At 48.4% G+C, this 23,019-nt stretch overlaps 1 protein-coding gene across 1 annotated transcript in view; it reads right to left on the bottom strand.

Moving 5' to 3' along the window:
- IGDCC4 (immunoglobulin superfamily DCC subclass member 4) overlaps positions 1-23,019 on the bottom strand; it is an 85,284-nt gene that overhangs the window by 38,142 nt on the left and 24,123 nt on the right. The window contains exons 2-4 of the mRNA XM_054272958.1: positions 18,242-18,571; positions 11,350-11,491; positions 6,228-6,361 (exon numbers count right to left, since the gene is read on the bottom strand). Of these exons, the coding sequence (XP_054128933.1) occupies positions 6,228-6,361; positions 11,350-11,491; positions 18,242-18,571 (606 nt within the window). The remainder of the gene's footprint in view (positions 1-6,227; positions 6,362-11,349; positions 11,492-18,241; positions 18,572-23,019) is intronic.

Genomic DNA, 23,019 nt, shown 5'->3' with positions numbered 1-23,019 from the left:
AGGATTGCACCACCACTAAAGGACTCAGAGGAAAACTGAACGGAGCCTACCACTTAAACCGTGCTTCAGTCCAAGCCTTACCAAATACCAGCTGTTATTTCAGGAAGCCTCAAAAGTGCAGCAGACCTGAATTAGTAAGGGATGCATGTGGAGAACATCAGAGGACCACAAACCACACCTGAATCCACACATCCCTCGTCTGCAGGAGCTGAAGGCAGAGTAACACACGAGCCTGGCCACATCTGACAGCTCTAAACATCATGCACAGCTACCACTGCATGTGGATTAGAGCAGTTTCCCCTCAGGACCTGGAAACAGCTCACCTATTCCCAGCTGTACATCCCTTGTTCTGCTCTATTATCCTTGACACCTCTGTTGCCACTCACTTCGGTGCCATCCCCAGGCTTAGCTGTTGTGCTTAATGGGAGGTGAGGGCTCTGCATTTTGTATCAAACCCTCTGTCACTGCGGGCTGCTGGAGCTGTCAGGAGTGTGGCACATCATAGCCCCACAGAACTTCACAGACAGCTGAGCTGGAACTCCCCTTGGGCTCCCAGAGCAGGCTGCTGACACTGGAGCTATGAGCAGCTTTCCCTCAGTGATGTGAGGGGTGTGATGCATCTTGGCCCTGTAGGAACCCCAGCCAAGCAGAGCTGTGTGGTTGGATGGGTGCCTGACACACATCTGCACCAGTCTTTCACAAGTTTAACCCAATATCAATGGGCTCGATCCTGCTCCACGCGTGCTTGAAACCCACCAGCAGTGACAGGCTCAGTAAAGTGAGATGGAGTTTAAGTTTACAGCTTGTTAGGCAGAAGGTCACTTCTAGCCTTAAAGATCTATTTATTAAGCAGGAAGTGTTGTGTACCTCCTCCTTGATCTTGCCATCCTCTGAATTCACACTTGCCATGGCTTGCTTAGCACCTTCTGCCACAGGCAGGAGCAACAGTGTTTTACAGAATCCATCAGATGCATTATGCAAACAGCTTCAGATACCTGCTTCCCAGGAAACCAGAGCTGTGAAACACTTGTAAACAGAGTCTTCATGGCTGAGCTTTTGGGATGTCAAGTGGAGAGCAGTGTCCTGCTTAACTGCTAGTGAAGTGAGAGACCAGAGGGCAAAGGAAAACAGGATGCTAAAAGGAGAGGGGGAAAAGTGACAGTTCTATGTCCTGCACAGGAGGCACATGGAACAGGAACATGGCAATTGCAGGTTGGAACTGGGATGTCTCTTTCTCCAGAGGTGATGCATCATTTGCTGATCATGCCAACAACTCACAGCAAAAATGCAATTGTGTTATCCCACCCCACACTTTCTCTCCCTACACATGCCCACAACTCAGAAGAAGTGTGCCATGCCGACACACAGGTGTGGATAGCTCTGCCCCCACAACCACACAGGGCCCTGCAATGGGTTCCTGCTGAAGGAAGACCGCCCTAATCCAGGTTGGACCATCCCTCCACTCTGGCTAATGCTGCCCTTCATTGTTGCTGGCAGCACACACAGGATCAATGCCCAGCTGCAGTCAGGGAGGCCAGCCCAGAGCAGCACTGACCCAAATCCAAAGTTCCCTGTCCCCTGGCTGCCCAGTACCTGCGCTGGAAGCCACGAGGGGAGCAGAGCACGTGGCCAGGGCTCGGGCTGAGTGCCAAGCCAGCATCCAGCACGTCATTCGCACATGCAGGGACTGAAAATCCACTTGTGGTAACAGCACGTCTGTTTCTGCGAGGTGGTGGCCAACTGCGAGTGTTGCTCACTTCATCACCACCTTCCCCTCCATCCCTAAAGCTCATCCCAGTCAAGAGCTGTATTTTCCTACAGCCCTCTGGAGCAAGAACCCTCCCAGGCTCTATGTTGGTACCTGCAAGCCACTGCAGCACAAACACCAAAAGAACAAAAAAACTGAAGGTGCTTCAGCTGCCTCCAAGCTCTGTCCCTGTTATCACATTCATACAAATATTTGGCTGAAAAATCCATTTCCTGGGACACTGCTGCAGCAAGCTGCTACAACTGTCAGCGTAAATGATGTTCTGCCAACGGCAATCTCACAGTGTCATCTCTAATAACACGGCACTAAATCCCAGCTCGCGGGGGATGTGCTCAGCTGCTGGGAGACTCCTCCGTGGTCTGCTCAGCCCAGACCTCCACCCACCACCCTGCTCTGTTCTCCAATTCCTGCATTACTGCAGCACAGGGAGATTCTGATTCTTGCCTATCTGGTTTAAGGCAGAAGTTTTTCCCACACATGTCACAGCAGTCACAGCCACCCCACAGGCACAGACCAGGAACAGGGTCCAGAGGACACGAGGAGGGAAATCCCACACCCACACTGAGATACATGCCCACACCTCTCTCTGTATGTGCCCCTGGATGCCCTCCAGCACCAAATGCCCATAATCATTCTCCAGACTGAGCCATCCTTTCCAAGAGGGTAACTCCAAGGCTATTTATTACATTATCCCTATTTACAGAAATTTCCAGTTGAGGAACTGATTCTCCTCTGCAGCCCAACAACAGAGAGGGAGAGAGAAGCAAGGAGTCCTGGCTCCCAGGACCATGCTTTGACAATTCTTCTGCAATAACCAATAAATATGAAAAGACACAAACACTGAGATCTACATGAAGGAGCTCTGGGGTCAGGATCTCAAATTTGTTTCTCCCACTCCAGTGGGAGAAAACTATTCTATACTAAAATTGCCAAGATTTTTAACTTTCTTTAGGTCACTTGGGAGACACCATACTGCTTATACTCAAAGGCATTAAAAAATAAGGAGAAATGTCAGTTTTTTCAAGATTCCAAATGCTTTGCAACTAAAACTAATAGGATGAATTGCAGAGAAGTGAAATTTGGGTTAGCTGTGGAGAAGAAATCCCATCATTCAATGGGGAAGATGCAATGGAAATTAGGGGGAGCCACACTCCCTGTGACATTTAAAAACAGAATAGATCAAATCTTTGTAAAAATCTGCTGTTCTTGCAGCAACACAGCTTCTGACTGTTATTTGTGCTACATTGTGCCAGTTGTGGGGCAAATACACAGCAAGAGGGAGCCTATTCCCATGAAAACACACAGAGCAGGCATGTGCATGACACGGAGGGAGAAAGCGAAGTGACAGGCAAAGTGACCTGCTGAGACCACACATCATGTTCCCCAAGCCCTTCTGCTACTCTTCTTTGAGAGCTGCTTTATGAAGCATGGCAACACTTCTGTGTGTATGTCAAGAACCTGGGAACACAACCAGGACACATAAGGAATTAGTTCTTTATCTACAAGTTCAGAGTAGGGCTCCAGAGCCTGCCTCCAGAAAAAGGAGCTACAAGGAACAAGACACAGCTGACCCCAAGGAAAGGCAGCACGCACAGCCAGGGCCTGGGAAAGCATCCCACAGCCAGTTCCTAATGCCCTTTTGGCAGAGAGAGACACAGGGTTCAATCATCACCTGTCCAGGTGAGGGGTGAAGGGACAGAGCTGCCAGATGTGCACTGGGAAGCAGTGGAGATCCAAGGGGAAAACCCGAGCTATCCCTGTTTCAGCAGCAGGCTCTGTTTCAGGGCTGCGTGACTGCATCCCGCTGTCCCGTCTGCTCTCTTCCCTTCCAGCTCCAAGCGCCGCTTCCCCAGGGAAGGTCTGGAAATTTGCACCATGAAGTCTGCACAGCCAAAACATCTGCAGCCCCGCCTGCCCTGCCTGGCCACAGCCAGCATGTGCTGAGCCACGGACACACAGCACAGCCCAAATTCCCCCCAGGACAGGGAAGTCACACTGCGCAGGGAAATGACACTTTTGGGGTTTTTAGACTGCGCAGATATGACAGAAAGGGGTTGTGTTAATTGCTGTTTTTACTGGGAAAAGGCCTTTAATAAGGGAGAGGGAACAATTCCCAGCCATCGTACAAGGAACAGGGAGGGAGGGGGGAGGAACAGGACGACTGGGCAGAAGAGCTATAGGGAACCTGATTCTTTTGCTATGCACAGCTCGTTCAAATCCAGCCCTGTCTGGAGGGCAGAGGCATGAACACAAAATGTTCCCAGACCTGATCCTTGGAAGCATTTGGATTATCACCAGCAAGACCCCAAATCTACCTCCAGCACATAACACAGCACTGCCAGGGCTGTACAGTGGGACAGCAGATTAGGAGACACAAGGTCCCACGGCACAAACCTTTTCCAGGGGCCCTGGCAGTGGGACTGAAAGGCTGGACTGTCACCTTATCTTGGCACAAAGGAGTCCCTTGCCAGGAGCAAGGAGGGAAGAAGCAGTTTAGTCGCTCCTATCTGCAGACACACAGGAGTTTGGTCCCTAAAGTTTCCAAAGAAGCAACACTAAATAACTGTACTTCAGTCTATTGTTCTTTTTTTGTCTGTCTTTCGGTTTATTTTGGGGTTTTTTTCCTAGGATTCTTTGTTTTGGTTTAGTTTGGTTTTATTTTTCATAATCCGGAAAGGATTTCTGCCTGACCAGCTCACTCCAACTATTATCAGCTGCTTCTGAACAGGGAGGAAAAGACTCCTCAAGCCAGTCCAGGCATCCAAAAATGTGCTCTGATGGTGAAGTGCTGAAACAAAAAAGGATCAATACCATGCCAGTCACTCATGGAGGAGTTTACAGCCTGCACAGGTCACTGCAGTTTCCCATCTGTCTCAGAGATACTTCTCCCCAATTATAAAAAACCCCAGAGATTTAACAGGCATGTTTTTCATCACTATCAGCTCAATCTGGTGAAAAACTCAACCTCACATATTTGTTTTAGCAGCCAGCGGGTGGTGTGGTGCTGCAGAAGAGAGATTTGGGTGAGAACTGCAGGCAGAAATCTGCTCGGGCCGGCTGGTGCTCCAGAAGGAACGCTTCCCATTTAACCTCTTCCATTGCCTCCATTTGCAAAGCAGATTAAACATTGCAGAGCTACAAGATGCAATTATGCAGAATGAGTTATGATGCCAAGGACATCAAATTCACCTTTGCAGCTTGATCGATATTAGTTATCAATAGCACACCAGAGCCAGCACAGGAGCTGTCTCTGGAGCTGGAACTGCCCATAGGAAGCGCTCCCCTCAGCTCCCAGCTTCATTAAACACGCAGAGGATCTGGCAGGGGCTGGCAATTAGATACAGAGCATTCAACCGCTCATGAATTCTCTGCAGATTCCACCCAGATTACCTCCATGACACAATCCATTGATCAGAGGTGTGTTCTCAGGCTCCACAGTTAATTACACTCCCTGCTGATGGATGAACAGCAAAGCCATCGCTGGGAAAATACACTGGGAGCAGAATGCCAAGCAACACAATCCTAAACAAAGACAGAAGGGGCTGGGAAGGATTTCAGAGCTTTCAAGGTTAAAGCTGCCCGCAAGATACTGGGGTCAGTATGAACAGGAGACAGACGTGACAGGGGGCACTGTCCAGAGAGAAGGGACAGCTCAGCCAGACTCCCAGCCCTGGTGAGCTTGTCCATTTGCAGGACAGGATGATACAAAGCTGGGGAGGCAGCCAGGCACGCTGGGAAGGATGCTGGAGCCTGGAGACCCCCACTGCACTCAGGCTCTCAGCTATGTCCTCATGTCCAGACTTGCCCACTGCACTCTTGGCTTACAAAGCAAAATGCACTCAGAGGCTGAGGCCCAGATTGGGAGGTGAAGGACAGCTCACAGCCAAAGCTTTGCTCCAAAGGCCTGTACCACCAGGAGAAATCCCAGCTGGGACTGTTCCCCAATAACACATAATGATCTCTGGAGTTCAGCAGAGCACCAGCAATATGGACACAGAACACAAGTTGGATGTACTGTGCTCAGCCTCCTCTGGACTGTGCTGGGCACCCTGGTTAAACACTGTCCTGCCAGCTACTCCAGCCTCCAGCCATTTCTCTTGCTTGCCTGGGAAGCACCTTTGTCTGTCCATGCCAGCCCTTGTTTCTCTTGCTATCCAATGCCACTGCAGAGAACACCACCAAAAATGCTGCCCTCCCCAAGGAGTAAATGGGCTGCCTCATCCCTTCTAGTCACCCCAGAGCACAAAGGAGTCCTCCCAACACAATCTCCTTACCCCATCACCAGCAAAGAGAAACCTTTCATGAAATGCCTCTCTGCAAGTTTTAACCAAAGCTGGCCACGTGGAGAGCACACTAGGAGGGGAGATGGTCACTGGTATTTGAGTCCAGCTCTCCCACCACACACAATGATTACCTGGCAGACCTGTACCCAGCCAAGAGGCTGCTGGCAGCACCTCACCTTTCACCACGCTGAGGGTGGCGTCGTTGCTGTAGCGCTTTCGGGCGGCGTTGGTTGCCACGCAGTGGTAAATCCCAGCATCGCTCTCCTGCACATCCACGATTTGGAGGACGCCATTGGGAAGAGTTATAAACCTGAGTAACCAAAAGGAAGAGTGTGAGACAGGCTATGTCTTACCCCAGATATTCATCACCCCAAAGTCCTTCAATCCCCTCTTTTTCTCCCAAAAAGTCTCTCATGTGCAGGTCCTGGCAATGACAGCAGAATGGCATCAGGGAACCTCTGAGTAACCCAACCCGTGGTTCTCAAAAAGCAGCAAGTATCCATACCCTTGGAATCTTCCAAATTTAAAAGCTGCTCTTGGGAGACCAGACTAACAGGACTTTGCTGACACAAATCAACTGGCCAGTACAAACCAACTCCATACACTCACACTTCTACATACACATTTGTAGATTCCCCAAGCTTGAGCACATGCTACAGCCATTTTCAGCACTTGCTTTTTACAAAGGTTTGGTTGCCAGACAAAAAACACACTGCAAAGAAGTCTGAACATCATCTTTTTCTTGCTGCACGCCTCAAGTACATGAAAAGGGACCAGTTGATACACAGCTGCACCTCCATGGGCCAAAGCAGCCACAACACAGCCACCTGAACCTGCATCATTTCTGCTCCTTTCCTTCTTCCACAAGTTTCTGGCTTTCCCAAGGTGACAAACTCACAGCTGGGCATTCAGTATCTTCTGATTTGCCCATGGGATGCTACTGGGAAACAATTCCACAGAGTGAAATGGCTACACTGCTCATGACATGAACACAATCCTTGCTGCATTACACTGAACAAAGCAGATGATTAGCAATTAGCATAAAAGTAGGAGCAGGCTGTCAGCATCTCCATTTTCTGCCTGGATTCCTAGATGGCAGCCTCTTTATTCTTGAATGCAAGGCGCAAAGCCTACGTGATCCTTTTTAATTATATATGAGATCCATTTTTAATTGCAAGCCTCTATAAACAGAGCTGCCGAGGTTTGACAGGCAGCTCTGGGTTATCAGTCTTCATTATGAAGAGGACACATTCAAAGGCAATTGCTAAAGGGAGGGATAGCAGCTATTACACAGGAACAGCACAAAGGCAAGTTATAACCATGAATGCCAGGCCTGCCATCCACAAAGATCACAGTAAGTCAAACTGTGTTTCTCCAGGTGCTGAGACAGCTGGAGTGCCATGAGCAAGGATCATGGAGCCAGGAAGACCTTAACAGGTCACTCATCCTGCATTCAAGCTATGGTCACCAACAGCATGCCTGCTCCTGCAGACATTTATCCTAAATCTGCACCCATGGAAACACCTCCTTGCCCTAAGCAGTCTGTTCCAGAGACAAATATTCCTGTTGTGAGTCTTGCATCAATCCTGGACCTCAGCTACTGCCGTTGAGCTCATCGTGTCTTGTCCTTCAGAGCTGATGAAGAAGGAAGAGCTACAAGAGCTCCTCCAGTGACTATTCTGTCTCCACTGAAACAATCCTACAGCCTGATCCATGGACACAGACAGGCTGAAGCTTCCCATGTACACAAATACAACGCCTTACATCCCTAAAGCCATGTTCCTGCTACTCACAAAGACATTTTGCTCAGGATCAAGCCCCAAAAGACCTCAGAGGAGGTGATACTGAAAAGCCCTCATCAGGATGCCTCATCAGGACTCAGGAGAAGGATGACAAATATTTGCATCCTCTCAGCTCCATGGAGGGAAAGCCTCCCACTGCGATAATATTTATTTTTGTCGTGCATCTGCTATTTGAGTCTGTAATTAATATCAACATATTTCAAACACCAGGCAAGGCATCTCCCAGCCACAAAAAGACACTTCAGTGATTTATCACAGATTCACTGAGGCTAGGACAGACCTCTGATCTCTGGCCTTTCTTCTCTCAGAGCAGGGTCACTATACCAGGGCATTCAGGACCCAGCTTCTCTTGGGGGCACAAAACAAGCCACTGTGTCTCTAAAGAGAGCAGGAGCTGGAAACAAGGGAGTTTAATGGGGAGACTTCATGAAAATAGCTTGACACAGTCCCCTCAGTATCAGTGGTAGAGATCTACTCAGTGCCATACATCCCGTTGGAAAAACATGGCAGCGGTGAGGATCACTCTGCTGGGAAGCAAGGAGGGAAGAAAAGCACATTTCTCTATCCACCATTTCTCCCAGCTGCTCACAAAGCCTCCAGCTCCTCAGGGTCCCAGCAGCCCTGAACTAGAAGCCTTCAGGCAGCCTGCAAGGGCATTTGCTCCATCCCCAGGCTCCCTGTAAGGAAATTTGCCTGATGACTCAGAGCAGACAGTTGTCAGAGCTTTTCTTCCACACAAAGCGCAAATCTTTTTGTCTGCTCACCTTCACCAAGGATTAAGCAGGAAACAAAAGCTAAAGGACAGACAGACAAAGGCCCTGGAAGCAAGAGAAATGCTGGAACCTTGGCAGTCCCAGGAGTTTTGCTGTTGATAGCTGCAGTGTCAGGATCTCAGAGAAGCTTGCCTCGATGGGGGCGAAAGGCAAGCCCCACCTGGAATACCCTGACAACTGCCACGGCTCCAAAGGCAGCAAGAACAGCAGGGCACACCCACAGAGCTCTTCCCCTCCCTGACAGCACTGAGGGGCTCAGGGCTGCTCACCAGGGCAGTGCCCAAGAGCTGAAATCAAGCACCACTGCCTCGTGTCCAAACACTGCAGCCCTACAGCTCAGAGAATATCCCAGCATTAACAGTCCTACTCCCTTTCTTACCTTCTCCCTGGTAAACTGCCAGCACACTCTACCTTCAGCCTTTTGAAGGTGCCTAGGACAGCCCAAAGCTGTCCTGAGCACAGTGAGGAACCTGCAGTTCTGTTGCAGGCTCAGTTTGGAAGCCCTTTTGCTCACAGTTCCAGAGTCCTGACATGAGCCACATCAAGGCATTCCTGGCATAGCAGAGAAATAAAACTTTACACACAGATAAAACCCTCACTTAGCCAAAATGTGGACAAATATACTGTGATTGCAGAGTATGTGGTCTGTAGGTTATGGATTTGTTGTGCAGACCTCCAAAGACCTCCAGTTCCCAGCAAGTGCTCATCTTGGCTCTAGAGAAAATAAACAGAATTTTGGAGCCTGATGTGAAACCCAGCCAGCACATAAACCAGAGATTATGCCAAGAGATGTTGCACACACCCCAAATCAACTGCAATCAAGAGAAATCCTGTGAGCCACCTTTCAGCAGCAGCTGCAGATTTAAGACTGTGTTTACTCACTGTGCTTCAGAGCCAGAACTGCAAAATAATCTGTGCCTTACTCACATAGGTAATTTAGATTTTTGTCCTGAAGAGGGACAGGAAAGGTATTCCAAGAACACCAATCAGCACTGTGGTACTCTATAGGTTGTTTAAATACTTTTTTAAGATCAGCTCTCAGTACCTTTGAGGTGGCACCATGCTAGAACCTGCATCCAGGCAAAGGCTGAAAAGAGTGCCCAGAGGTAAGAACAACAAAGAAAAGTGGAGGGGGAAGAGTGAAAAAGAGGGGGAAAGGAAGACAAGAGAGGGGAAAAGGAAAAGCAAGAAAAGGGAAAAGCAATGTGAGTTTAACATGATTATTCTATCCCTCTTAAATCACAAACACTGATGTAGCAGCACAACTCCAGGGCTGTACCTCCAAGTCCTTGAGCCTGATTTTGCACACCCTCCCAGCCCTGCTATTCTGGAGTATGAAATCATCACCCTGACACCTGCCCAGCCAAAGGGTTCCATTTTCACGGCTCATCCCAAGTGTGCACAGGAGGGAGCCCACAGTAATCAGGCCAGCCTGAGATCCCATCCTTAGGCACAATGCAGGGAGGATAACAGAGAGCTCTGGTTGGCAGCCAACATTTCCTGGAATTCACTTAATTCCTTCGAAAGCCGGTTATATTAAATCCAACAACAACTAGACAGCAACAAAAAAAGCAAATCCTTCTGAAAAAGCATATTAGCTAGAACATGATTTAAAAAGCAAGATCTGCAGATAGAGATTATGGCCTGGCTTTTACAAGGAAAACAATTTTCAGGCTGCCCGTGATGAAAGCAACCTCTGAGCAAGTAATTTCACAATATCCATCGAGCTGTCTCATTAAAAAGCCATTGTATCTATGACACACTTCTCCTGTAATCCCTTATTTTCTAGGGGTTTTTTCCTTCCTTTTTTATTAATTTTCTTCGTAACAGCCTCCTATGAACTTTTAGATGCCACACTCCAGACTCAAGGATATAAGTGGGTATTCTTACAGAAACAGCCACTGCTTCAAAAGCATTTCTAAACTTCCCCCCCAACACCCCCCTCTTTTTTTCCTCTTCTGCCACTTGGATTAACTTCCCCAGGAGGGAAACACCTCTTTCTGAAGAACAGAAAAGGAGTTTTTAAGAACTAAAGGACAATTCAGTTACTGATCCCCTGCAAAAGTGATGTCTATAGACAAACAGCTAATGGTTTATCCCTTCCTCTGTAACTGACTTTCATGAAAGGAAAAGTATCATGCTTCAGGACTCTCCTCTTTTCTCCAGAAAAAGAAAATTCAGCATCTTTTACTAGATGGTGTCTAAACATGGGAGTAAGACAAAGGAAAAGACCTCTCATTAAAGTCATAACCAAAATCAAAGAAAATCCACATAATGGAGTTCAGTTGGATATGCCCAGGTTAATACTCCTCACCCCAGGCTCCAATAACCCAATGAATTCCATGTCATTTCACACAAGAGGACAAGCCAAAGCATCCATGCTTTGCCATCTCCCATCCTGGGTACACTCAGGCCTTTGCAGGGTGCAGGTTCTCAGCTGTAATAACTAGCACAGTATCAGGAGTTGTTTTTCCTTTGTGGTTTGAATATATGGGGAAAGTTCATTTTATTTAGATGTTTATGGACCTTTTTTCCTCGGTCCCTTGAATAACTCCTCTTATATCAATTAGTTATCAGGTCCAAACCTGATATCAGCTCTCTATCACCTGTCTATCACCTCTCTCGTCATTCTGCCATTTTGTAGAATGATTTCCACATCCTAAATGGTCAGGTTTTGCTTTGCTTTTTTTCAAGCTGACCCAAGAAAGCAAGCAGGGCATCACCTGGGTTCTGCTGGCACAGCTTCATGGTCCTTCTCCCAGGTGATGACAGGGGAGGGCAGCCCCTCGATCCGGCACTCAAACCGGGCCATGCCATTTTCCTCCACTGTCTGCGACTCCGGCTGCTGGAAAAAGCGTGACAATGCTGGGGAAAGAAGGAGGGAAGGAAAGTTAATAACTCAGTGTTTCTGCTGAGAAATGCAAACTTGTCATGATGTATGAGCTAAGAGAAAGGCTTTTCTCTCCTGAAGACAGCCTGAAATGTAATTCCTCCCTTCTCTGTGCTCCTACAGACTCTCAGCAACCCTAACAACAGTAACTGAAAGGTTCCAATGTGTAAATTTGCTTCTTGCCTCATTTTCTACCTTAAGGCAACAGTGTGAGACGAAGACAGGCAATTTGGCAGCTTCAGCAGTTACCTTCCTAAATTGCTTCCTTGTATGTTCCCTTGCTCCATTTGGGAAGGACACAGAATGAGAAACAGAGGGAAAATGCCACAACCCCAGAGATGAGAGTTTCCCCCTTGCCTTGCAGCATTCCTGCAGCCACAGGAAATTAAAACAAGGCAAGAGGAAGAACAAGCCAGATGTCAAGTTACACAAAACAACTGCCCACAGACTGGCAGTGCTGGAGACCAGAGGCAGAGCCCACAAGAGTTTTGACCCTCCTTCTCCTACCTGCAAAAACCAACTTTATTCTATTCAAGCAGATGGAAGGCAGCCAAGGGGATCCAGACACCCTGCTAAGAGGAGGATGGATTTCATACATGCCAGGATATTTGTTTACTCTCCAAGGCTCACCTCTCTCTATATATGTCTTTCCATAGTAAAGAGGCTGGACTGCTTTGGAGACAAAGCACTAAGGTTTGGAATTGCTCTTGGACCACAATCCACAGCTGCCTCTTCTTCCAACCTTTCCATGCACACAGCAAAACCCTGCAGCAGAAATCCTCCCCCAGGGCTGTCAGCATCTGTCCTACCAACAGCATAACCCGAAGGCATCTCAGTCACAGGCAGAGTTTTGAATATTCATGCAGGCTCCTGGATGGGGGCAGAAAGCCTCCAGAAGAAATGGCTTCTGCTTTATCAATCTCTGTTAAACTGTCTTTGCTGTGAAACCTACCCTGCTGGACAAATCCATCCAACAATGCTCTAACACAAGTGCCAGAAACCCCAAATGTGGAACAAGAAACATAAATTTCAGCCAAGAAATCACACTTGAATGCTGGACTGAGCACAGCACTGTGCTCAGAAGGACCCTGAGCGACCTCCTGGCCCTCCAACACAATTCTGTGCTTGTCTCAGCACTGCTTTCCAAGAACATCCATCATTGCTTTGGATTTTGTAGGACTCCAAACTTGAAGTTTTTCTTTGCATCTCTCACACACACAAACATCCACGCACACATATACATGCCTTATTGCAGTGTGAGCTTGAGAAAGTATGTACAGTTGGGAAAATGAAATGCTTTTGCATGACCCATTTTAACCTCGGCATATTCTCAGCTGTCATTAGTGTTTTTCTTTAATTTAAATAGTTATCACATGTTTCAAGCAACTCATTGCTCTCCGCAGCAGCTACAGACCAAATTCTCCCACCAGCTGTCTGCCACGTTTCGTTTTTCAATTCAATACAAATGGAATGAAAAATGTTTTCCTGGAAAAAAATGAAAAATACATTAATATGTAAGGCCTTAATTCAGCCAACTGCTTTAGTATTCTCAAATATACACTGCAGACCACTTCACCACAGAGTAATTTCTACAAACTACAAAACCTTTTAAGCTCATGTTAATAAAACTTGCTGAATCCAAGAGTTTAAAAGAAAATCCATCAAATGCCAGTGCATATTCAGGATGGCACCATCAAAGCAACCTTCTCCTGACAGCAGATACCCTTAATCCTCTTTCCCATTATTCTCTTCTCATCCTACACGTGTCAATGAGAATATTTTGGCAGGCTCTGGAGGGCCATGTACTCAGGAAGATAATGATGGGAGGTAGAAATCCTAAAAAATGAAATTTGTTAGCATTTCTGTTTCCTCCACTTCAAGCAGCATCACCTGTCTCTCTGCTGCTCATTATTAACTGGCATCAGCTTGGTGTACAAAAGGTGACAGAGCCTCCTGGGCTCCCTGGCTTACCAGGCAATAACCTGTCCTGGTTATTCGTGGCTGTCACCTGCCAGATCTGGTCCTACAAGCTTTAAATTCCCAGCTGAGAACCAAATCCTGCCCTTTACCTCCACCCAGCCCTATCTGCCCACTGTGCTGGAATGGCTCTTCAGAAGCCAAGAAAAGCATCCCCAACAGAACCTCACTAGGATGTGGAGGAGTGTGACCAAACAGTGCCGCTGATTAGGGAGCACAGTGTCCCTCTTGGAGCACACAGGAACAGCCACACTTCCCAAGGGGAGTCACAGCTCCTGGCAACGCCATGGCTTTGTCTCACAGCAGGCTGAGAGCTCTGTGGGGCTGGAGGCTCTACCATGGCAATGCCCAGCAAACCATCTCAGAACTCTTGGGGTGGGCTTCAGAGGCTGAGCAGCTCCATCATATTCCTTTCACAGCACAAGGTTACGGACAGTGGGGATAGGGATGGGCTGGAAAAATCACCCCTGCAAGCTCTGAAAGAAGCAGCCTGCAGAGTCCTCCGTGAAGGAGAGGACAGGGAACGTCAACTGGGACCTTATAAGCACAGAAAGTAACACCAATTCAAAGCAAGAGAAGTGAAAAAGTTTCTTTGATGCAGAACTGAGCAAGACCCCTGGATGTCAGCCCTGAAAGGGTCAGGCAGAGACAGACTTGCTGGCTGGGCTGATCACTGCTCCACAAGCATCTGCACCAGCTTGGGGCCAACACCACAGCATGCTGTGATCCCTTGTGTTCCTCCTCTCTCATCCTCAGGAGTACCAGGGTGGAATGGATGAGGCAGGACACGTACAGCACCTCCAGTGCGACTCAGAGCTGTGCTGCCAACAGCTGGGGCTGGGAAGAAAAAGAATCAGGCAAGGGAGGAGAGGACTGGAGAGCAGCTCCTGTCACTTGGACACGCTGCACGGACGTGCGTGCAGGTCACAGCAAGTATAGGACAGGCTCCAACACACTGCTCACCCTGGGGCCACAGCATCCTTGGAGGGGCTGCTCTCCTCCCACAAACAAATCCTGGGCAGAAGAATTCTGCTGCTGCAGAAGTGCTGCAAAGTGAGAGGTTTTCCCACAGGGAGGCAGCGAAAGGAGATGCTTGAGGGGAAAAGGCAGACAAAGACGACACATACTCAACATTATTTTCAACTTCTCAGCTAAGGTTTAGCTTGCAAAGCCATTCTGAGCCACAACACCTCCCAGCCGTGTTGCACTGATTATCCTGAACACCTTAATAGGCCACTCAGTAAAAATTACCCACTGCAGGTGAGAAGGTGAAGAGCATTACAGCAAATTGCCCTCAGTGACAGCCAAAGCACAGGGCTCTGCACCTCCAGGAGTGGGGCAGGCAGCTCCCTCCCCACTGACATGTTCAACCCAGCTGGAGCCAAGCCGTGTGTGCCAAGGCTTTTAGCTCTGAGCCCAGGGGTGACTGCAGGATGGTGAAACACAGCACCCTCCCCCTCTCCCAGCAGCGAGATCCGTGCAGGAGGCTGTGGGCTTGGAAAGGCTGCCAGCCAGCAACACTACACCCCAGGCAGAAAATGCAGTCTATGCAAGGAATTCAGCCTTCTGAAAGGGGCTCGCTGCTCTCTCCCACAGCGCTTTGCCCCCAGACTCTCTGCGTGCTCGTCCTCTTTGTACCTTCTACAACTATTAGGAGGTACTTCCAAGGTGGGGGCAACCTCAGCCCCCACTCAGATCTCATACACCACTCAGGCCACCCCTCTCTGAAGGACTCACCTCTGAACCGGCCGGGGGGGGGGGAGGGGAACACGCTAACAAAGTGGTGGGAGCAATTTGCCACGGCCCCCCCCCCGGCACGGCGCAGGCACAGCCAGCACAGCGCTGTCTGCAGGGCCATATGGCAGCACAGGATTGCTCCTGCTCTCCACAGGAGCCAGCTCCCCTCCGACCCAAAACAGCATCTAAATCCACATCTAAAGTCATGGATGGTCTAGAGCCTGTGCATTCATCTTCAGGAAGTTTTTCTGCCCAGCGTGGCTCTGCCTACAGTCTCTGGCCTTCACTCACCCATGCCCCTAATTCACAAAATAAATAGGATAAAATCTATAAAATAAATCCTTAAAGTAAGAACAAATCCTAGTGTGCCATTCCTCAAATCCCAGACCCGCAGGGCGCCACAGAGAGGACACACTGTCCATGTGGAGAGAGGATGATGAGAGATCCTGTGTGTTAATTCCTGCTGTGGCCTGTCCCTCCAGGTGCAGGAACACTCCAAACCTCTCCCGTGCTTCCTACCAGCAGCCATGCAATGCTGGCCCATTCCCTCCAGGCACAGCAAACGTCTTCATCTGACAGGCACAATTACTGTAATTTTCTACAACCTCCCTTGCACAAAATGTTTAAGCTAAATTAAAAGCTTTAACAAATCTTCATCAATGTAGTTATTAACAGGTAGAAAGCTACACCTTCCCACAACTACAATAACGCCCCTGGTACTTCCATGTGGGAGCACATGGGGCTCAGGAAAACCTGCAGGAAAACCCAGTTTATCAGCCTGAGCAGCTGCTTGTTTAACAGGCACACAGGAGCCCCCACAGCCTTGCTCCTCCCCCTTTGCCATGGCCACCACTGCCACGAGGTGTGGACAGGGACGGTGGCATGGGTCCCTTGGTGGCACACAGGGTGCCAGGGAACACTGGGCAGCAAGCCATATGTTTATCCAGCAAAATGCCAACGAGCTGAATTCCTGGATCATGGTGGAAAGATGGAAATCCTCACACTGTCACAGCCTTCACATGCCATTCAACCTCCCCCACTCTAGCCTGACTGCTCCAAAAGGCCTCCTCCAGCCTCTGGGCTCACCGCTGCCTGCAGCATCCCCTCCCTCCACTGGGAAGCTGGCAGCCCTTACACAGAGGTGCCAGAGCTGCTCTTGGGGCCCTCAGGGGGAGGAGTGGACTCCCACAAGCCTGAAACACAGCAGATGACACCAAGAGCACCAAACCAGTACTGAGCAAGGGAGGTGCTACAAACATCCAATGCTACTTGCTACTGCAAGACTCAGTGGCACAGAGAGCCCCATAGCCCTGCATGGCAACCCCATTCCAGGGAAGGAAAGGACCTGCAGGTCAGAAGGACAAGCTCATGACAGGAATAACACAGCCCACCTGCTGAACAGGTTTTCTACTACTGCCCTGTCCTGACTAGCAGTCCCTAAGGCAATCAGCACAAAGAATAAGTCCATCCACTCCATCCAGCTTTGGACAGACCATGTTCAGTAGCAGGGGAAAAAATGAAAAAAACCCAAGCCTTTACAATCCTCACTTGCTCCAGCTGAATGCTAATGGAGCAAGTGCTTCTGCCCAGCCCTCGGAACAAATCGAAGTGAGAGATGCATTTCATTAATCAATTCCCTTGCTGCTCCCTGCTCAGAAATGGATAGGTTATGGCAGGTGCATGTGTGTGCCACGGAAGCTGCATTTTCCCTGTGCAGATGGTAATAAAAGGAGAACTATGAGTACACACAAGGAAAGAGTTCACCAGAAATTTCCCATTTCTGGAACAAACACAGAAGGGTATGGAGAGAGGCATCACCCATTTATGCTCTTCTAGAAAAATCCAGGAGGAGTGAAGGGCAATTTAAGTCAGCCTCCCCATTTTGAGATGTCTCCACTGCTCTAACTCGTAAGATACCAAACAATAAACCCAGGACCATAAAAGAGACACAGCCCACTGCCACTGGGCAAGAGACACAGCACACACTTCAACGTAAGTCACCCTAAAAGGGAATAAATATATCCTAACTCAGACTGTTTGGGACTGAGGCAGGAGCACCTAAATAAATCCATCTGGACTAATGACAGCTCCTCCCAAACAATACCTGTGTGCAGGATCGCTGACTGCATGCTAAACATTTTCTGAGCAGAAAAGGAGGACGTGTTGCAAAAGTCAAAGATTTTCACCTCATCTGGCAAAGCTTCACCAGCAGTTCTGGTTTCTACGGCACAGTGCTCACAGACTGAAACACTCCCTGGCCAAACCTGGATGGCCCTGTCTGGGGTACCAGAGCCTAAAAACATCCCAGTGTAAAGGGGGTGTCAGGACATTATCTCTGCACCTTCACCGCCCCCCTCAACTCCCATGGTGTGCCTGTGCAGCTTTTTTTAGCAACATTTAACATACACAAGTCACTGTACTAGAAAAAAGTGTTACTGTATTTGCATTATTTTCTAGCCTCACCTATTTGGCAGGTCAAGGAATCATTTATTTGCACTCACTTAAAATAGCCCCCAGGAGCCAAGCCTGAATAGAAAGGAATTTTATTCTTGAACTCTGTGCAGAGATTCAGCAGTTCAGATTTTGGAGTGTCCTTCTGAATCCAAACAAAAACTGCCCTGAAGAACCCTTTCTTTCATCTCTTCCATACAAAGAGATATTCACCTCACAAGCTGCCACAGTCATATCCCCCCACAGCCACCTCTCCATGCACAGGGTGATGCACTCAGGGCTCTGAAGTTCTCTGCAAAAACAAGCACTGTCTTTTGGAAAGAGGAGGGTCCTGTTTTTAATTCATAGCTGATGGCACTTACCTGGGAGAGTTACACAGGATGTTAACAGTGGGATAACAGGAAAACACCACTGCTTATTTATGGACTATCCCAAATTCCATCTATACATCATTATCATGATTCACAGACATTTTATCTCAAGCTCCTGGGGCAGCAGATTTCTGTACAAGTACCAGGAGGGGAAGGAAAGAAAATGAACAAACCCCCCAGAACACTTACTTGAAAATCTGACTGCAGCTGTTTGACTGGTGACAGTCCCTAGGGAGGTGTGAGACACGCAGGAGTAGTTGCCCTCAGCACCATCCCTCTCAGGATATTTACTGTCCTTTGCCGCAGCCTGGGATGAGATGAAGAGCGATCCATTTGGAAGCACATGGAGATGTTCTTGCTCCACTAATGGAAACCCATTCTTCTTCCATGTGACATTGATCACTTGCTCAACAGGGGTCAGGTTACAGTCCAAAATCACCACTTGGTTTGGCTCCAGAATCACCTTTGCAGGACCAGCACTACAGCTCAGCTCCAGAGAATCCCCTTCCGACAGCCTCCCTGCAAAGCAATGACAGTGTGGCAGTGGGGTTACTTTCCTTGATTGAATCACATCCCAGTTTTACACAGCAAAGGAACCATGGCTGGAGGTACAAGGTGAAATTCAGCCCTGTTGGGAGACCAGCACAGTCCATGACTCCTGTTCACTGCATTCTCCATCCCCCATCTCTATGGCTGTACAACCTGCACCATTTCTGCCATTCTCAATGGGGCCGGCAGCCACCCCTGCTGTCCACACTTGTTTCCATGCTGGATTCAAGCAGGAAGCAGCTGGAAGAAGGTGAAGAGGTGGTAACAGCAAGAGCAAGCACAGAAGATGCAGCACCATGGCTGGCCGTGGCAGGCTCCCCTCTCACTTGCACATCAGAGCCTCCTCCAAGGCTGATCAACCCCCACAAGACAATTAGGTGCAAGGAAAAGTATCCAAGCCCCATGTGGCACTGCAATGCCAACGACCACAATCTAGTTAGAGCAGCTGCCCCTCTTACTGGCAGTAAGAGCTCAAGTCCAGCTGAGAAAAAAGCAACTCCCACTGATGTTCATGTTCTGGGAAACACATTTCAAATGAAAGACAATAAAAGAACAGTTAAAAACATGACCTGCTGTCTCTGAGTATTTTATCCCATACAGGTGAATCCAGAGCAGGAATGGATGGATGCAGTTTCTGCACTAGAAAAGGATATTCCAGTTGTTAGCAGACAGTACCCAGCACATGCCCTTAGGCAACCTTCCTGCTGCAGCCAGAGGCCAAAGCAGTGACCAGCAACAAGCTCAGCTGAACAGATCTTGGTCTGGCTGACTTCCAAACCCACGTACTCAAGGGGGCTCCACCTCTGAAACAATGCTCAGCATTTCCTAAAAGAATATTGCCATTAATAAAATGCATTTGCCGTTAGAGTTCTCCAGAGACACTAAGTCAATGTTAGCTGGCAGCGCTGCTTCCACACACCAGCAATTTCAATCTCTGCTGTGCTCAAACCATCACCATCCACTCTTTTTATGGCTCTGCTCCAAATTATTTTGTCACTGCTCCAATCAGAAATGTTTCCTGCCTCTATAACAAGTTTATCAACACTGGATATGAACCACATGGCTCCCTGCCCGTCTCCTATCGCAGAAGGCTACAGATTAATTTTATAGGAATTCAAACACCCTATTAAACCTGCTACTACCTACTGCTGATAAAAAGGCTGCACTTTAAAAAGAGTGTGTGTTAAGCATGCAATTAGGGGCAATGACACGCAAAATTACATATGCAGGGAGATGGAATTATTTCAAGGCGTGTGCTGGAAACTGCAGGTGCCCCTGAAGGAAGGGCCTAACCCAGTCCCCATGCGTGGCCAACTCGGTGCCTGTGGGGACAGGAACTTGTCAGGTTTGTCATTGCTGCTGGGTTGTACAACCACTGAGAACTTGGTGTTGGCCAGCTCTGTCCCTTCAGTGACCAGGAGGCCACACAAGAACCCTGCCTGTTAACTGCCACTGTTATGGGACAGAACAGACCCTCTTCTGTCACCTTCACTAGGACATCCAGGGGGCAATCTCCCAGAGACAAATCCTGCAGGATACAGAGATGCCCATGTCACAGTCAGCACAACAGCCATGGCACTAACCCTAACCCTAACCTCAAACTTCAACTCCTTAAAAAGTCAACTCAACCTGCTTGTAGCAGAATAAGAACAGAACACATTTTCCATCACAGAAAAAAAAAAGTATTTGCTTTTCAAAACCATGTGGTGATGTTTCTATATCCCTAAATCACGCAGTTATTTTCCCCAAAGTCAAAATCTACTGGGATCCAAGCTTCTACTTGGTTGGTCAAACATGTGTGACCACCCCTCCTTGTTTATTATTTACACAGCCTGCTGGGAAGGCCTCCAGCTGAGCAAACGAAGTTCCCACCCAATGCCAGACTGCTCTGACCTGTCCCAAATCATCCAGCCCGCCTTCCTGCCCTTTTGGCCCCAAAATACTGCAAGGTTTTGGTGACAAGCCATTTGCACATACAGTGGTTGAGCAGCAGGGTCCAGAGTGCAGACTCGGCATTGCAAAAAGCCCCAGTATGACTTTTGTCCCAAGATATTCGAAGAACTGCATAAACACTCCTTGATTAAGGAAAAAAAATACCTTCCAGGCTCTGGAAACGTAGGAGGAGGTCTGGTTCAAAACACCGCACTAAATTAGCAAGCCTGACAATGAGATAAAAGCCCCTTCAAGGGAAGGGATCAGAAGAGAGTAAAATTAGTCCAAGTGAGATCAAAGACAAATGAAATCAGGAATGTTAAGTGCTTACAGAAGCTGCTGACTATTTCCAACCTCCATTCTTCATCCTGTAGTGACAGAAATGGACAGGACCCTGGTTAAGCACAGAGCCATGTGCTTGTGCAGCTCACCTCCACTCTCTTACCTGCCAGAGGTGATGCTGTAATGAATGCAGTCAAGGTGGGCTTCCAAGACAGGAGCCAGAAGGGCTTTTTACACATCAGTCCTAGGCAGGTGTTCCAGCTACAGACCTGTGCTTTGGAGCCAAACAGCTTTTTGCTTTTGACTTCTGCTGGAAGTAGTTTCAGCTGCTGAGCTATTCCAAGGTGGGCAGTAACAGCTTTCAGATCATAAATGTATGTGCAAGTGCACACTCACATGTAGATACACATGACATACTTGTGCATTCACATACAGAGTTCTGGGGGAATGCAGATGTATTCAAACACAGAGAATGCTCTGGAATGGAGGGTCTTTGATGTAGCAAGTTAAAAGCATTTTGTTCCCATGAAAATTATATTTTCTGACCCAGGCTCTGCAGGGTTTTTTCATTCTCCCCTGTGTTGCTAACCCCTAGGCTATATTGTGCATAAAAACAGCCCAGGAGAAAATGTTCTTTTTCTCCCATCTATTTCCTCACTTCCATCAGCCATCCATCCACCTCCGGCATCCAGGCCCAGTGAAGTAAATTAAAAAGTCTCCTGTTGAGTGGCATGAAAAAACAGGGCGTTTCAAATGAACAAAGGTCGTCAAATCTTCAAGGCACAAAGCTGTCCTCTGCCCTCCATGGGAGCACAGCCCCTGCCAGCCTGAGTTCAGATCCAAGGCAGGCATCTGAAAATCCACATTAAACCAGCCAACAGCCCTTCCCCAGTCGCACATCTCAGCGTCCAGCCAAACCCCACTCCCATTATCTCCTCTCCCCAACATCAAAGGGAGGCAGGAATAGCCCAACGTACCACTGAGTAAAGGGGAAAAAGAACAGATTCTGTTGGGTTTTAATTTCAAATCTATAACTAAACAGGTGAAGTGTGAGCGAGCAACACAGCAAGGTCTGACAGATTGCTGACAATGCAATTACTTGGGCAGAGGTGAGACCCTCACAGCAGCGTTTTTACATCCAGGACATGCAGTACTCCAAACCCATGGAGCTGGGAGCTTTCACTCCATGACTAAGAACAGCACAAACCCCCACTTGTATCCTTGCACATAAGGCTATTTCCCATCCCTTCCCTGAGGTTTAACCACTTAAATCAAGGTGGGAAAACCTAGACAAGGGAGAAGCTTGTTCTGGTGAAATTTTGGCTATCATTAGTAAACATGCCCTTGAGCTCTGCTACACAGCACGAGCAAATAAAAGGTTACTGTTCAACAGGAGACAAATGGCTTTGTGCAGAGGAGAACGAGTCGTGGTTTAGTAATTACTGTGAAAACAAAACATTCAGGCAAAAACCAAAAGGGATTCAGTACACTGGCATATCTGTGTTCCTTTTCTAGCACAGCTGAAATCACCTGATCCACAACTCCTGAGTAAGGCCCATAAGACTGACAACACATCTCTATCAATTCTATCTTCTCTTCAAGAAACTCATTCAGCTGGGGAAAGACATTTAGGCACGCACAAGATCCCAAGGCACAACCACTCCTACAAACCCCAGCCCAATCAACAACTCCAAGGCTCAGACCTTCACTTCAAGGCAGGGGAGGCCCATCTTTAGCACAGCTGAGTGAGGCCCTGGGAGCAGCTCAAGGACACCCATCCAAAGCAGCCAAACCACTGACAGCCTCCAGTGCCTTCCTGAGAAACCCCTCCAACGCTCCCAGCCCAAAACAAAGAGAGCTGAGCCAAGCCAGACAGGACCCATTACGGCACAGGTCTTGGGAGATTAATACTTCACAGGGAGCAAAGTACAAGGGTTTCTAATCTGACACACTTCCAGAGCTGACATCATTTCTAGTTCTTGGCAGCCAGAGATTTTCCTGGGGAGCCGCTGTTGTGCTGCAGGTCCCACAGCCTGGAGCCCGGCCAGCATGTTTCCTATTCCACACACATCTGGCCCTTTGAAACTGGCTTGCGCACCTTGCAGAGATCCAGCCAAAGAAAACCTTCCCAGGAGCAAGAAAGTGGCTCAGGCAAGGAGAGCAGAGCACTCGGTCGTCGTGTGTGTTCTGTGGGATATCAGGCA

The sequence above is a fragment of the Melozone crissalis genome, unplaced genomic scaffold (assembly GCF_028551555.1).
Source record: "Melozone crissalis strain CALT ecotype California unplaced genomic scaffold, PUWL_Pcris_2 ptg000014l_1, whole genome shotgun sequence".
NCBI lineage: Eukaryota > Metazoa > Chordata > Aves > Passeriformes > Passerellidae > Melozone > Melozone crissalis.
This window is presented reverse-complemented; position numbering and strand designations above follow the sequence as displayed.